Source organism: Tauraco erythrolophus, chromosome 4 (genome assembly GCF_009769465.1).
Source record: "Tauraco erythrolophus isolate bTauEry1 chromosome 4, bTauEry1.pri, whole genome shotgun sequence".
Taxonomy (NCBI): Eukaryota; Metazoa; Chordata; class Aves; order Musophagiformes; family Musophagidae; genus Tauraco; species Tauraco erythrolophus.
Window position 1 is genome coordinate 56,350,516 of NC_141468.1, and position 16,807 is coordinate 56,367,322.

Below are 16,807 nucleotides of genomic sequence, written 5' to 3' on the forward strand. Positions count from 1 at the left end.
CAGTACCAACTATAAACATCAGTGCGCTATCAACATTCTTCTCATAACAAACCCGTAGTAAATCCAAAACACGAAGCTCTTCTAGCTGCTAAAAGAAAGACTGCTCAATCAAAACCAGGAGACTGATTTTACACAATTAGTATAAAATCAGGCTCTTGTAATAGACTGGAATAGTTTTGGCAGAGCAGAGAAATACAGTTGCTTTTACACTTACTTAATGTGATGATCTTGTGATATTTGCTATTAGTTGTATTTATTTAAGCATGTACTGTGTGAATTTTGATGTGGATTTAACCATAGACGTATATCAGAATTGGGGCAATAATTTGAAATTATCTAGTCTCTGTAGGACACTCATTGTAGCGGACTTGTCTCCTGATGAATAAACTGTAAGACATGCTGTCACATTACCCTCAATATAAAAGATCAAGTGCATCAACATCACAAATGTGGTGCAGCCAAATCTGAGATACATTTGGGTCTACATTGTGGTGTCATTTGTCAGAATTTATGATGTCATGAAACAACCTTTGTCAACGCAGCTCATGCTTGTGCAAACACCTTCTAAAGTATTGATTATGTGCAACAGAACAGTGTTTCTGACTTGGCCATCGTCATCTTTGCCCTCTGACCCCCAACTACACATTGCTTTGCCTGATTTGAAGGAATAATGTTAAAGTATTCTAGTAGAGGGTATTGAACTAACACCACCAGACTGTCTGGTAGGATGTCATGACGGGGCAATGATTTTGTTTAGAAATTCATTAAATGACCAGTTTGTATACATGTGAATGTTCAGGCTTCTCAGTCATACTCTATTTTAAGCTAACTTTAAATTTTTTAATTTAAATTGAGTGGAGTTTGTGATTAAGATTTTTTTTTCTTCCCTTTGCTCACTTTAAGACAGTGGTTGACACTGAAAATTTTAAATACAAGTGGTTTTTTATTTCATGTTGGCATACTACCTCAGACACATGAAAAAGTTCGCTGCTAGAACTGTGGGTGGCATCTGCTCACTTCTGTAAATACAAGTTTCCAGTAGACCAGACAGGATTATGAAATGCACATCAAGGGAATACTGGAGTTCAGGATATGTATTTGAGCCTATTTTTCATATGAATAGTGGTGGTTTCAGTGAGCTTCACCAGGTTATTCCCTCCCCTTAGACAAACCTGGAGCATGAGGGAAGGAATCTCCAATTTATCTGGGTATGTAAAATCTTCTTACCGCAGTCAACTGGGTTTTAACTTTTCTTCTATTTTTTCCCACTGTCTGTGGACATACTGCTTTAAATTAGGATGAGGCTATGGAAGGAGAGTGTGTTTCCACTCCTTGAGAGAGGGAAACATTGATGTATTGGTTCCCATGCCCCTAGGTTATGATGTCCAACTAAAAGGTCTGCTAGCTAGTCAAAAAATTACTCCCTTTAACCAAGTAAGTTTAGAAGCTGAGAAAGATAATAGGCAAATGCCCTTTTTAATAGATCTGTATTAACTGAGAGCTAACCTCCTAATTTTCAACCATGGTGAAGCATAAATGTAATTAACAAATAGGATAAACTAGCTGAGGGATGAGTAGTAATTTCTTCTGAAGATACTTGTTTTCTTCAGGTGGTGGCAGTAACTCCTGCCTCAGAGGTAGACCTGGATCTTCACTTCAACCTCTTGTTTAAAACTGTCGGACTCCAGCAGACATGCTATTTTCATTTTTGCTTTGTTTGGGTATTGCTGTATAATGTCTGGAGACTGCTCATGTACTTTGGTTGCATCAGGAGTTTTTCTGACTGGGTGTTTTACCTGTCATATCCAGTGACCAAGGCCTCGGAGGGCAGTGCAGGGAGTGCTGTAGAGCATTGCATTCTCTATCGATCCCATCTACTTTAACACCTTAATGCATTTTAATCCCTTGCCAAATCCCATATTACAAGAATAATTTAATTGCAGCATTTCTTGTTAGAGGCTGGGAGTCTGACAAAGCTGTGAAACTTTGGTCATGTTTGGGGTTGGTTTGGTTTTTTTTTTCCCACTCTGTGCATTTATTAGCCAGGCTGGAAAACCCTGTTACAGACACCTGAGTAATGTGTTGCTTGCTTTTTCTTTGGTGTCAAAGAGCAGTGTGTTTGTCATAGCTTGCCTTTCAGCCCCACAAACCCAGCTGTCTGGGAAAGACAGTAAATCCTTTGGAGTTCTCTGTTTTGTCACTTTTGTACCCAGGAGCATAAGATCTTAATAAACTTCGTTATTGCTAGCAAATAATACAGCTTTTATGGATACTGAATCCTTTTAGACCTTTCATCTCTTGACTTGTGAGATTCCAAGTGGATTTTATACTAACAGTTGAAAGAAAGGACCGTCTTCCTCAATTTCTTCTTATTTTCTTTTGTTCTGTGTTAGGGTACACAGCAATGGTGCACTATGCCTGCCTTACAGATTAGTATCTCCTCACCAAACAGTGCCAGCCTCTTCTGTTCCATGAAAATCTTGTATCTCAACCGCTTGCTGTCTTTCTGGACTCTTAAACATGTTGTATTATATATTTTTAAATGAAGAATAACATGACAAAAGTATGTGTATTTTCTTAGCCCAAGGCGGCCTAATGCCCTCCTACATTTATTTTCCTATCCTATTCCTTCTAAGCATGACATCTTGCTGGCTTTGTCTTCATTACAATTCCTCAATGACATGTTGCAGATGTACAGTTTACAACACATGTTTATTTTCTTGCACGTGAGCTTTGAGGGCATGTTGGGGGTTAATGTCTATGATGAAGATCACCATGAGCTTGCAGATCCCCAGCTCCCAGGTATTTTCACTCATGTGTGGTCCTAGTAAGCATCTTGTGCGTGCTTTTTGCCTTGTAGTAGAAGCAAGTAATTAAACTGTGTGCTGCATTTCTTTGCACAAGCTATTGGAAGCAGCAGTAAGGAAAAAGTAAAAAGTAATGGTGTACCATGCAGAATCTGCTGCACAGTTACTTCTGTGATGGTGAGCTGGCTACTTTTGTTCTGAAAAAGGAATTCAGAACTGGGCCCAAATAGGCTTATGGATGTTCAGGAGGATTATGAGCAAATATTTATTGAGCATATTTCTGACTAATGCTTTTTAAATTTGTTTTGTTTTGGTTTTTGGTTTTTTTTAACCCCAGGATCATAGGTTTGAATGAAAAATGTATTGCACCAAACTCCTTAAAGCTGTTTATTGTGCGCATTAGTGTTGCAAAGAAAAAAGCAGGAGCTCTGGAGGGAACAGGGAGTAGATTTGATTTACAGTAGGAGAAATGAAAGTAGAAGTGAAAGCCAGTTGTATACACTCTGGCTTGATGTGAAATGAACACAGAACAAAATGCTGATAAGCCTGCTTTTTTTTCACCCAAAGTGACTTGCATACCAGGCCCGACAGAGCAGGTTGACTGTATCCACACGCTGTGTGCCTCACTCTCATGTCTAGAGGCTTGATTGTATCTGCATGCTAAGGTGTTACTAAAAAGCTGATCTTAGGTGACTTGCTTGAGGCAGAGCTGCAGTTCTGTTAAGGCGGTTTTTTTCTCCTGTAGCACTTTAAAAGTTTAATCTTTAGATGTAACATGGTGCATGTAGTAACAGGCAGGCTTTTGGTTTTACTTCCATTACCTGATTTTTGACCGGTCTTGTCTTTGTGGGAATGCTTAGTAGTTGTCTGTCTTTCCCATGGATGTACTTCACGCTGTAAAGTCTGAGGAAGAGTGATTCCCGAGTCTCAGCCAGTGAGTGGGGGATAACGACAATGGACTGTAAACTTTCCAGAGTCTATGGTCAAATGTATTCTGCAGACTTGCCAGGCACAGATGATGATTTTCATAGTATGCTCTTTGCATCTGTTCTGTTATCCCTGTTCAGACACCATGTGCAGCATTAGTCTGTCTGGCCACAGACTTCTAGGTGTTATGTGCCATCCTGCTATGTGGGGACGTTTATGCATGCAGGGGGATGCTTATACTAGAACAGCTGCATTAGGCACGCGTAGGGTTAGAACCAAATACATTGCTCCACCAGTCGTCATAGGCAAAGTGGATATAGCAGATTTGCATAGTAATTTGTTTTGAAGTTCAGCTGGTGACAAGGACTGAGGTATAACTTGCTGTTATTTGTGATTGAAGTGGCTTGCAGTAATTCTGTACAGAAGCAGAACCTTATATAAAGTTTATGCTAAAAAAAACTTTGGCCTGAGGAAGGAAAGTTCTGCATGAAAGCACAGGATTTCAAGAACTTGCTTTTTTTCTCCCCCTCTAGTTACAAAAAGGTAATTGCTCAAGACATCAGTTCTTTCTGAGCATTCAGCTGTACACAAATTGCCAAGGCAGGTTTTGATAGCAAGTGAGACTTTCTTCACTCTCCAACATAGAGTTGCAAATTAGTGATACCTTCTGATTTTCCATGAAGATTTAAGTATCTTCCGTTGTTGATGAAGTAGCAGTATTATGTAAGTATCTCATTGCAACACTTTGGATAGACATCAAAGTCCTTTCTCCAATCAGGACAGACAGAGATGGTTTTAAAAAACCCTATGAAGTTGTATTCCAGTTTTTTGTCAGAAAGAGCGTGCTGCCAGCACTTTCTTTTCAAATATATTTGACCACAAGTGAATTAAGTATGACTTTCTATATTGGCTCATAAATACTAGGATGCTTGGGTCTGGTTTGTTTTGCTCCGAGATACCTAAAGCAGCAGAGGGATTGTAGAATCTCAGTCTGTTCTTCTAGATAGCATGGTTTAATGATTGTGTTAAGGCATCGTTTGCTGTAGTGCCAATAGCCACGTTATCTTGTTGTCCTGTTTCAATACATTCCCTGAAACATTTAGGTAAATAATTGAAACGACTGTTTTGGTGTCCAGCTAGTTTACTCTTAACCAAGGTTTCGAGGATGTTGGTGTGTCAGGAATTATTCTGAAAGGTCTCTAAAGAATTTTCACTACTGTTCTTCAACTGCAAGAGGAAATTGCACTCTCTCCAACTTCTTAAGAACCCAATTACCATTTCCTTCAGAAGAGCATCTGTAGAGCTGTGAATGAGCGAGCTATAACAAAACAAAACACTTTTGTGATATTCCTCCACCTCTCTGGTTCCTCATGTTCAGTTTCTATTGCAAAGCCCTACCGAGCCTTTCCTCATTTTAATATAGTTCAAAGAAAATGATCCTTTCAAGCCTGCTGCCCATTAATAAAGCAGTCGAATTGGTTTATCTAGCTTGCAACAGAGGTATTATTGTGAAGCATCTGGTCGGTTTTCCCCTATTATTAATAGGGGGACAACCATTGTGCCCTTGACTATTAGAGTCTCTGAACTAAAAAAAAAATGGGGAAATTGGGGGAGGAGTTAAATCTTTCCCCCACTCCCTTACACTTCGTTTAAAACGTGCCAGCCCCTCTGGGTAATTCATCAATCATATAAACATTGACCCTAGTTTTTGGCCAGAGGAAGTATTACATGCTTAGCTTAAAAAGTAAAAACAAAATCCCATACCCCACCAAAGAAGGACATCTGTTTCTAACTTCAGCTTTTTATTTTTTTATCTTTCATTTTTTTTTGTTGGTAAATCTCCCAGACAACAGCAGTTCTGTAGAGAGTTTAAATATGAAGGAATGGCAGGACGGGCTAAGGGCACTTCTACCGAACATTAACATCAACTTTGGTGGACTGCCCAATGCTTCTTCCCCCTCCAACGCCAACCACAGTGTACCAACGTCCAACACTGCCACCACCGACAGCCTGAATTGGGACAGCCCTGGCAGCTGGATGGACCCCGCAATTATCACAGGTAACCATTTCTCACTCCTTCAGCTCCGCTGGCAAACCATCAAATGGGTATTTGGCACAAACTGATTTACATCTGGAAAAAAATAAAAAGTCAGTATGCGGTGGTCACTTCCAGCTTCCATCCACAAAACCTCAAGGGTCCAGGAATTTTCGTGGAACTGCTAGGTATAACAAAGCATCACTTAGGCCTTTGCAATGCATGCCCGGGACCTTTGCAGGCAGTCAGGCTGATCAGCGCTTATCTACAGGGTCAACATAGGTGTCCCTTCTGCTGGATGGCATGTCCGGTATGTGCGCCCGCTGGTCCTGAGGCACTGAAGACATTCACTGGACTTTGTTATTTAAAAAGGGACATACTCCACTTGTTTATAAAGCTCTCTTTTATAAGGCTGTTTGGTTTGGTTGTGTTTCCCTGTTAGAGAGGCTGAAGCATGATTCAAGTAGGCAGAGTAGGAGGTGAAGCATGCAGTGTGCTGGTAGTTTGGTGTGGTAAGGTCATGTCAACAGGAATGCAGTCCTTGTGCAGGATCTTTGATAGAAAAATGTATGTTTTATGAAGAAGTGCTCTGAGGAGGAACTTTCTCCTATCTGGATTTAATGTTAAATGTTTTGTGGGCAGGGTAATTATATAATAATGTAAAATGTGTTCTCTATACAAACTAATCATGTTTTCTCACTGTTGCTTTTTGTTAGGTTAAATTGACCTCCTTCGTGCTCAGCTTATTGCTTCTGCTCTGACTTGCCTATATCCCTGTTTTGTTTTCTTTTCTTCGTAGGTATCCCAGCCTCCACAGGAAACAGTTTAGACACCCTTCAAGATGACAATCCTCCACATTGGCTAAAATCTCTTCAGGCCCTCACAGAAGTGGACGGCCCCAGTGCAGCACCGTCACAAACGCACCACAGTAACCCCTTTGGCACACAGATCCCTCTGCACAGAGCCAGTTGGAATCCCTACTCTCCTCCTTCAAACCCCACCAGCTTCCATTCCCCACCTCCAGGCTTTCAGACAGCCTTCAGACCCCCAGTAAAACCCCACAGATCTACTACAGAGCTCAGCGCTGGATCGTCATTAGGAAAGGAGGAAAAAGAAAAAAAAAAAAGAAAAATAAAACCCAAAACGTTAGAAATGCAGGAAGTGTCCCACCCTGACTCCTCCCCATGCCCACCTACTGTTCCCTGTCATATCTTTCTTTCTGAAGAATCCAGTTCCTGATCAAACCTCCCCCCCCAAATGCAATGCCATCACAGGGTCATGACTGTATCTTTTTGTTAAGTTTCTGCTGTAAGCCAGTGTTTAAAATACACTGTTTGAAATATTTTCTAACCATTCTAAGGAAAAAAAAAAGAGAGAGAGAAATCAAAATGCAGTCTCAATGCTTAAGGAGAATATTACTGTCTTAAGTCTTTTGCACATGAGTATTTCTGCCTAGTGGAAAAGTGTCAATCTGCAGTGGAGGAAAAAAAATGCAATGCAGAATCAAATGCAGAAACATGAAAAAGGTATTTAATTTAAATGAAGTTACTGAACATGTGGGGCAAGCAGTGGCCTAGCATTTATTTTGCATTCAGTGTGGCACTACACAGGGGAATTGCTATGTTGGTTTTTTTTTTTTTTGAGAAGGGGATTTTATTGTGTCAGAGTTTGACATGAAGTGTGTTGAAAGACAAAACACAGCTATAAGTAACTGGCATGTTGCTAAAGAGCAGTTTAAAGGGGGAGAATAAGATTTTTCTTTAATTTTGGCTTTAGATTTAAAGTAAACTTTAATGTTTTAAAAGTATTCACAGATTTAATACCTAGTGTATACATAATATAATTATAAGCAGCTGAAACACGAGTGATATTTACTTCAGTCTTTCTGTCTCCTCTGTCAGTCTCTCTTTCTTTTTTTTTGAAAAAAAACAAAGATTCACCTGATTAGGGCACTCTGGGATAGCACTGCATTGGGGCCACATGATCACCATCAGGAGCAACCTCTGACCTCCTCTGCCTGCAGCTTTTACTTAACCCTGTAGTTTCTGGACGTTTGTGCAGTATTGAAAAGACAGGAAAAAAGAAACAGATAAATAAACATGGTTATAACCTGACGCTAAAACTAAAACCAAGGAAATGTACCTCTTTCTTCAGAATTAAAACTAAAATCTTAAATAAACCAGAAAACTTGATGATGACTTTGCGTTTGCTTTTTTTTTTTAAACTTGGATTTTTGATTACTACATCTGGTAAAACTGTATGTCATTGTGTGGTGGTTTGTTTTTTTTTTTCCTCTTCATCTAAACTGGAGCTACTTTTTAATGGAATATTGCTTTGCATGATGACTTCTGTATTGAAGGGTGGAAAAAGTATACACACTTCAAATTTTTAAAGGGATTCTCTTGTCTTTACTCATGGCAATAGCTAGAGGCTCTCTGGCCTTTATTGGTTGTATCCTTTTAAATCTGAAGCATAAAAAACTTGTTTATACTTTCTGAATTAAATGCCATGGCACTTGGGACAGATAGCATGCAATAATGTGTCTGAAGGCGTGGCAGAGAATTCTAGTTACAGCTCCCTGTTTCCCTCAGCATCTTCACTTAAAGGTGTAAAATACTGTCGCTGCACAACAGAGGATGCAGAGCTGTTAACATACAGAAGGCCTCCAACAAGCTCTTACACTTCCAGCCAGAGATACTCAAAACCAGCAACTCTGTGATTGGGGTGCTGGTTTGATGTAGCTCATGAGGATGGCAGAGCGCCTGAAATCCTAGAGATGCCTGTGCAGGAGGATTTCTTACCTGGTGTGAGCTGTGTAGTTCAGGCTGGCTGCCCTCCTAAAATGTTTGCTAGTGGCAGGGGCAAGGAAGGGAATTGATGGAGGTGGAGAAGACTGGCCTTTCATGGTCCAGGGAGTGTGGAAGCAAGTCCTGAATCAATGGCTGGACAGGGAAACTGGGCATTCAGGCTGCAGAAAGTGACGCTAAAATATGCTGCTTTGTAAAACATTGCGCGTTGGTGATTGCCCAGTTTTGCTCTTCTCTTACCTGTGTTGCCATTCAGTGCTGTGTTCACTGTCTGCATTAAGGAACTGCATGTGCTGTTTCTGGACAGGCAGCATTGCTGCGGATCAGTCGTGTGCCCTGGTTGCTTGGGAGAACGGCACACCCTTTGAAGCCAACGCTCTCCTGCAAAGCAAACAATGTTTTTGTCACCCTGTCAGCCCCTGCACATCCCCTGCTGTCGCTGCTGGTGGTGGAAGGAAAAGCGCTGCCCGCTGGCATTGCAGGCTGGGAAGGTCCTCTCCTGTGGCAGTGCCTGCTGCTGCCCCGGGCACTGGGCATGCAACCCAGTGGGAGCAGTCTGCTGGAGGTGCTGGTGAAGATGCAACAGGCTTTTTGTTGTTGGTTTTTTTTTTTTTGTCTCTCCTTCCAGAGTTGTTAGACACAGACATTTTTTGACCTTTACCATTTCTCTTTTAGAAGGTGGCCTTCCTGACCCTGAAAATAAGCAAACCTCCAGAAGTAGCTCTAACTGCTTCTTATGTACCACAGCAGTTCCTGGAGCTGCTCCCTTTGGTTCATGATTCGCCTCTTTGTTGCAGTTCAGGATGTGCTAAGGGAAACCTGTGCCCCTGGTCTGCTACCACTAGAAAATAGGATTCGGCCGCTCAGGAGAGCGTTTACTGTCTTCTGCCATACAACCGCTTGTGTGGTGGCCTACTGACAAACTCTTAGCCTTCAGGAAAAGGTTTGCAACTGGAATGATTTTTCTCTTTAAGGTGCTGCCCCTAATAAAGCCTTCTTGGTAGGTAACATCATAACATTAAAATATATCTGTGTTTGGGTTGACGTGTGGGGCTGCAGCTTCTGCCTCTTTCAGCCTAGTCTTGTCTACTGTCTGATGCTGATTCCTGCATCCCCCCAGTTGGGAAGCAACCTGGCATTTCACTCTGTTCGTCTGTGTGGAGCTCAGTTAGTTTCTTCTGAGGATTTTGTTGTTGAAGGACTCTTCCTGCGACGAGAAATTCTGTACAGGAACCTTTATTGAAGGGAGAGCATCCATGTGTCTGCTTTATCCGTGTGCCTGCTTTGTCCATGCAATCACCTTGATGCATAATCTGTTGTGTTTTATATATTGTATGGACACTTGCAGCTCTTTCTTGCACTAAGTGAAGAACAGTGCTTGGCTAAGAGGCTGGTGACCCAGGACTAGCAACAGATTTGGTAGATGAGGTCTGGTGGAGATGAACTGGAGGAAGAGGGTGGACCAGACTCCTCCTCCAAAGTGGGTATGAATGTTTTGAGGGAAGGGAGGGAGTTGCTAGCCATGAACATGTTGGTACAAGAAGTTGTGTTGTACTTCTCAAAGAATTCTCAATCTAAGTGTGGTGATTTGGGAGTTGGCAGTGCTGGACTGAGGATAAGCATTCCTGGCTGCTGCTTTTTTTTTTCTTTCCAATATCTGATAAGGGAATGATGTTTCTCTGGATTACAGCAAGATGTATAATGTCACCTTCCAAGTAAGGTGAAGAGCTGTTGCATAAATTCCTTTTCCTTCCTTTTACAACTTCCCTTTCCTACTTGCAAGTCAAGTGTGAGCAGATATGTGCCCTTATGAATGCAGTGTCTTGACAGGGCTGCTCTAACCATACTTAAAACACCATTGCCAACTTCCATGACAGTTTTGATCATGCAGTGGAGTTTGTATTCTAGTTCCTGATCTCCAAACTTTTGTTTTCCTTCCTCTCCATCATAGACTCTTGTCCAAAAAGTTGAGTTTTTTTTCTGAGATGTTCATTTAATTACAGGCATTCAAGATGTTGGATTTTAGGGAAAATACAGTGTGTTTGGGTTTTCTTAGGGGAGTGGTTTGGTTTCAGTTTGGAGTTGTTTTTTTTTGGTGGTGGTTTGCAGTTTTTTGGCTTTGTGTTTTTGTTTTGGTTTGGATTTTTACAGTTCGGTAGAGCTGGCTGTAATGCTGTAGAGGTTTTTGGCTTGGACACCATTTTTCTCTAGGGGGAGAAGGGGTCATGCACCCATTTCCTGCCTCACCCTTGCAAGGGAGCTTAGAAAGATACACTTGAAACGGTTGTAGAACAGTTCCCTGGGTGCTGCTTGTTCGTCTCCTCAGAGTGTGCAGAAGTTCCCTAAAGTTGCAGAGGAGCTTAGGTTTGGTGTTGGACTCTAGCATATGTAAATCCACTGCGTGGCAGGTGCTGTATTGCCTGGGATTAATCCCCTCTGGGGAAAGCTGGAGTGCTGGAATACAAGTTTACTGCTCGTAACTGTGTGTCAGGAAACACTGAGAGGTCACAGAGCGCTTGAAAGGTTAGGGGGCTGGAGTTGTCACCAGCCCTACTTGAAAGGGTTGGAGGTACTCATAACTTCTTGAGGAGAATGAACTCTCCTCCAGTCCAGCTGCCAGTGATACGAATTTTTAGTGCTCACAGCAAATAATGTGAAGTGATATTTGACATGAATCCATGCATTAAGAGCAGTTGTTGCTTTACATCTTCCAGCAGTGTGTGGCTATATGGCTAGCTACGGAAGTGCTTTCCACTTCACTGATTTATTATCATCTGTGTGAGCTGAATGTGGATGTAGTAACTGTATGAACTTGTGCTCCTTCCTCTTCGCCCAAATCCCAGCATCTCTTTTCCCTACTTAGGGACTTTCCACTGATGGGAAATGACTCTCAGGTCCTGTTCTGTTTATTACTGTGGCTGTAAACACAGGTCCTAAAGAGGAAAAAGGCAAAGTATCATTCGTAGCTTTGGGTTACAGTGTAAGAAATGGTGTAGCCTCAGTACCCTCTGATCTACATATGAGAGCATTGTGTATGAGCAAAATCTTCGTCTTCCCTTCTTCCTAGGGTTTGCCTTTGCCCTAGGCTTACTGCTGTTACGGTGATGTGGTGAAATGAAGGCTTCTGAGATGGAAATGGCCAAATTAAGTTCTTGCCATACAAGTACAGGGAGCGAGAGCCACTTGCGGGAGATGCAGGAGCCTCATCTGCTGCATGGTGGAGGTTTGGGGTGAGTTGGGTGATCCTGGCAGCAACAGGTTTGTTACCGGCTTTGCTAATGAAAAGCGCTGTTGTCGAGTGGTCTGATGCAGCAATAGTAGGTGAGGAAGTTGTTTGAACAGAGGTGGTGTCACTGTGGAGGAAAACGGTGTAGAAAAGTCCTTGTTACAATCTAAAGCTGATGGGGGAGTGGGCTCCTCATGACCACCATAGGTCAGGCAGATCATCTCCTACAACACAGATGAGGTGGAGTTTTTCACTGGGATGCAGTCAGTGCACAGCTACTGTTGCTTCCTCCTGTGAAATTTTGCTGGATTACTACTTTGTTGCACTAGTCTTCAGACTTAAAAATTTGACAAATGTCTCTCCATTTCAGAGATGTTTGGAGAGACGGTGGGAGTTGCTCAGCTCTCTCCTCTTCCCTTCCTACCAGCACAGCAACACTTACAAGTTTTCTAGATGACCATTTTACTGGCAGGGATTGGCCATTCTTTTCAAGATCACAATGAATATATTTTTGGAATTTCATGGCTTTAGCATTTGAATGCTGGTCCCAGTGTTAACCTTGCCCAGATCTTCAGACTGGGCCTGAAACCTCCTGTCAGTGCTGACAGTCTTAAGAGGTTGATATGCTGAGCTTCACTGAAGAATTTAAAGTTGTGACCAAAACTTGTTTAGCTCTTTCTAGACAAGCCTGCAGGCTGAGGTTCCCAGTGTGGACTCTGAAGCTTAAAATCCTGTTTTAAAAAAAGCCTGAGGGTGCTTTCTCTTTGCTCAGACACTGAGCAGAAAGTGACGGCTTGTGCGGTTTGCCTGGGATAGAATTGGCAATGAGCTGGCCTCGCAGCTATCTCCATCCCTCTTCAGAGGGTTTCTTCCAGTTCTGGGACCCTCTTTTCTGTTGACCGTTGTGTGTATATAATTTAAAAAAATAAATAGAAATGTGATCTGTATTGCATAATTGGATATTCCATTTGATGTTGCGTAAAACCTCTTGAAGCTTCAGCTTCCCTGTAGGGAGGCCAAGCTCTTAGACAGCCGGAAGCCCCCTTCCCTAGTGTGGAGAAAGCTGGAGTTTCTCTGGTGGTCTGCAGGAGGGAAACGGTGGGGAGGGCAGCACCTCATGTGCTCCTCTGATGAGGGAAGGTTGGGTAGATGGTGGCTCCAACAGGAGCCACTGGGTAACGTAGTGAGAAGTCGTGGCATCGTAGGCTTGTGAGACTTGTTTCTTCCCGTTTACAGATTACTTAAAGCTTCTACATAGTTACCTTCCTTCTTCCTCTTTTGGCAAAAAAAATGCAAATTGTGCTTCTTGGTGACTTACTGATGGTGCCTTCCTGGGGTGAAGCTGAGCGTGGCTCTTCACAACCTTAACTCAGTTCTTTGCCATGCTGGTCCAAGGTGAGAAGGAACTGAGGCAAAGACTAAGGGAGTGGTAGGGAAACTCATAGTAGAGTTGGGCTTCCTGCCCTTAACTGATAGGGATAACTCTCTTATCCCTTAACTCATCTTTCTTCTGTCAATTTCAGTCTCCTGCAAGCTTGAGATGACTTTTGAGGAAGACCTGGCTGTGCTTCTCCCCACTGGAGGAACTTAGCTACGTCTGCCAAGGTTTTGGGATCAAATTTTTGTGGTAGAAAGCTTAACTTTGCACACAGAAAAAAGTCAGGAAAATGTTACCCCCAGGGAAACTTTTCAATTTTGTCAAGTAAATAATTTTTAAAATATCAGTTGTATAAAATGCTTGTTGACAGTTTTGAGTATGAAGTTGACAGTTTTCTCTGTATGAAAAACTACTGTCAGTTTTTTATTGAAAATGCTTTTTGTTATGACACTTCAAAATCAGCCCCTTTATGGACGTGTTTGGTGAAAGATTTTTATATCTAAAATGTGCGTCATTTCAGTTTGCAGTGAAAGCAGGTGTCATTCCCATCTTATGTAGCAAAAAAATCCCATTTTGGTTTTAAAGCCTCCCTCAGATCCAAGGAACAGCAAACTGTGTCCCAAATGTGGTTTTGTTGTTAGGTTTGGGGCTTTTTTAACAAAAATCTCTTTGGAGAGAGGAAATTGTTGTGAGGCTTTATTTATTCCTTAAAACATGACAGAGAGAAACAGAGAAGGAAACAGATATGGAAAGTCTCATTCCTGACCACTTCAGTTTCCCTTCTGTTTTTTTCCCGATTTCATCTCTTAACGAGACAACTCCTTCCTATATGAACAAGAAATTAGGCAGGGCAGATCTTGGACTGAATTCCCAGCCACGAAACCTATTTTGGTGAGACAGAAGTGGAAGCATAGTCCGAGGGTATGGCATCGATGTACTCGTGAGAGCCTAAAACACCCGTAGCGCTGTGTCCGAATTCATGGCTGGCACGTCTGCACGCAGAGCACCTTTTCCACGGGTAGTCTGCGGAGCATCTGGGAGGTGACCACAGAACAGCTTACTACCTTGAAGCAGGATTATCCTCCTCCCTGTGTGTTATGGCTTGGGTGGAAAAAGGAAAGGTTAGGACATGAGTGGAAGGGAAGCACAGAGCAGGTCTGGTTTTCCTGTTCTTTCTACAGCTTCAGTTGTCTCAGGAGAATGAAAGGTTTTTTTCCTTCTCATGGTGCAGTTGCTGGTAAATGGCCACTGCAGGCATTGTCATCTTTTGCAAGGGGTCTGTAAAAGCTTTACCACCCACTCCCTCCCCCATCAAACCCTGCCCCCAAACCAGTTTTCCCATAGCTTGGTAATGTGAAAAGAAGACATAGGAGGTGGAATGGGGAGAGATTGCTTTAGTATTAGAAATAGAAAAAACAATGTCCCTAGCCCTCTTTCCAGGGATTGATGGCAGTGGTTCTCAGACATCTGCTAGTAGGTCTTGCTTTATCACAAAAATGTGCTACCTTGCATCTTTTAAGGCTTCTTTCCTTGACGTGTGATGCAAATGTTGACAGAAAAGGAGTTGACAGACTAAAACTCCTAGACTTTGTTAGCAGGATTGTTTGAGCATCGCAGTTTGGATCCTTGAGCATGGGATGGCAGGTGATGCTGGGGGTTCGTGTCCTGGGTGCTCGTTCTTATTCCCTGCCCCGAACATGCAGCAGCTCTTGGGGCTGCCAGCACCTCTCCTAACACCATAAGGCCTCCCGAGATACAAACAGCACCTCTGTGTGCACGTGATGCCGCGTTACTCAATAAGTCCCGTGTGCCCAGACTGCATTGGGCATGCTATGCCGGCCTAGATCTGTCCTGCGGTGCAAACTGGGGCTGGGATGTCATGAAGCTGCTTGGCCAGGCTCTGCATGCACTGCCTAGAATGCACCCCTGTATTTCCACCCAGGAAATCCTGGACAGAAATATGGGTGTCATCGCTTTCTGAATGCAAATATGGCACTTCGGGTAGGTCTTCAGGCACTGCTGTAGGTCCTGATACACCTGATGTAAATTTCTAATGCAGGACAGAAGGGACAAAAACCCCCAAGTTTGGTTTGGATGTTGTTTGGGGTAGTTTTGTGTGTGTTTTGTTTGGGTTTTTTTTTCTCAAAATGCGCTAGGTCCTTTGTATTAAAGATAAATTCATGTTTTCCTCTTGACTGTTGTCTTTGCACACTTGTCACTGCATCTTGCAAATCTAAGATAGTCTGTGTAGAAATGGGAGGATGTGGTGAGTTTTGAACAACAAAAACCCTCCCTTAAAAATCTCACTCTCAGCTACGTTCAAGTGCAATGAATTGTAAATGCTTCTAATTATCTAATGACATAGATTCCTTGTTCCTGGTAACTGGCTGTCTTCACTTTCAGCCTTTAAAAGAGGCCTTAACAGAAAATCACTCTTGTGTTTAAAACCTGGAAGTCTGTGCATGCTCAGCCCATAGGTTAAGCTGGAGCTGCTCAGACCTGGCTTTATGCAGCTCACCGAACTGATCAATTAAGAAGCTTGTAACCCCGGAAATGTGCATTTCTGGACATGGGGGAGGGAAATAAAAGGATTACATCAAAAAAGCCTTTCAACATGAAGTGTCACACTTTCTCCATTTGAAAAACCCAGGTGCAGTAATTGGCTCTTGTAAAATTCTTTCCTTAGTTTTGCAGAGTTTCAAGGAATTGATGGTGTTAAAAGAAAAAATGGAAAAAAAATAGCTGAATGGCAGTTTAAATTTTTCAAACTGGCCTCTCAAACTTCTTGAAAAGCTTATGTTCCTCATAGCTTCTGTAGTAGAGGGGGGGCAGGTCCCTGGGGAGGTGGGCACGGCAGGGCATGGCAGGCAGCAGTACGTTGTGGGGCGTCTGGCTGGGCAGGGCGGCGATGGGTGGTGTGCTGGGCTGTAACACCAGCTGGGGCAAGACCTGCACTTCAGGGTCCCAGCTCTGCAGGGGCAGCTTTGGCAGGTTTTCAGGGCTCCTGGTAAAGACAAGAGGGAGAGGGGGTAGTAAGAGGGGGCTGCAGTGCTGATGGGAGCCTGTAGCCCACCCAGGTGATGGTGAGGCAGGGTGAAGAGGAGCCCTGGTCTTCTGGCTCACCTCCCCCTTGAAGAAGAGCAAGTGCAAGAGTTTCATTGCTGTGAAGTGCTAGGTGGGGAACAGGTAAGAGGGTGAGGCAGGGGATCAACTGCCCAAGTGATGTGGGCTTTTACGTCTGGCTGCTTCTGCCTCTGGGTCGTCTGGGAGCAGCTCTTGCCCCTGCATGAGGAGCTGGGGGGCATTACCAGTGCTGGGGCTCAGTGGTACCTTTGGAAAGCCAGATTGTTGCAGCCTGCGAACGCCCCCGGGAACACAGAGCTGGAGAGGGCCGAGAGGTGGTAATCACGCCGGTGGTAGTGTTTCAGTCTCCCAAAAGCATTCCTCCCCCTCTCTGGGGCGGAGGGGTTCTGTTTTCGTTCTCCTCTGACTTTCCTCCCATGCTGTTGCCTGCAAGGTGGAGAGAGATGCCCATGCAGGTGCTTTCTTTGCACTCTGTGGGCTGGCTCTTTCATTTACCCTCCGTGGAAAGACGGCATGTTTGTATCCTAAACCGAAGTTGTCACC

General features: G+C 43.1%; 1 protein-coding gene across 1 annotated transcript in view; it reads left to right on the forward strand.

The window, feature by feature from the left end:
• The window catches only part of CNOT4 (CCR4-NOT transcription complex subunit 4), an 82,184-nt gene extending 75,272 nt beyond the window's left edge, over positions 1 to 6,912 (forward strand). Inside the window, 3 exon segments of the mRNA XM_086610968.1 lie at positions 5,581 to 5,793; positions 6,569 to 6,824; positions 6,826 to 6,912. Of these exon segments, the coding sequence (XP_086467094.1) occupies positions 5,581 to 5,793; positions 6,569 to 6,824; positions 6,826 to 6,868 (512 nt within the window). The 3' untranslated portion in view covers positions 6,869 to 6,912.
• The last annotated feature ends 9,895 nt before the right edge of the window (positions 6,913 to 16,807 follow it).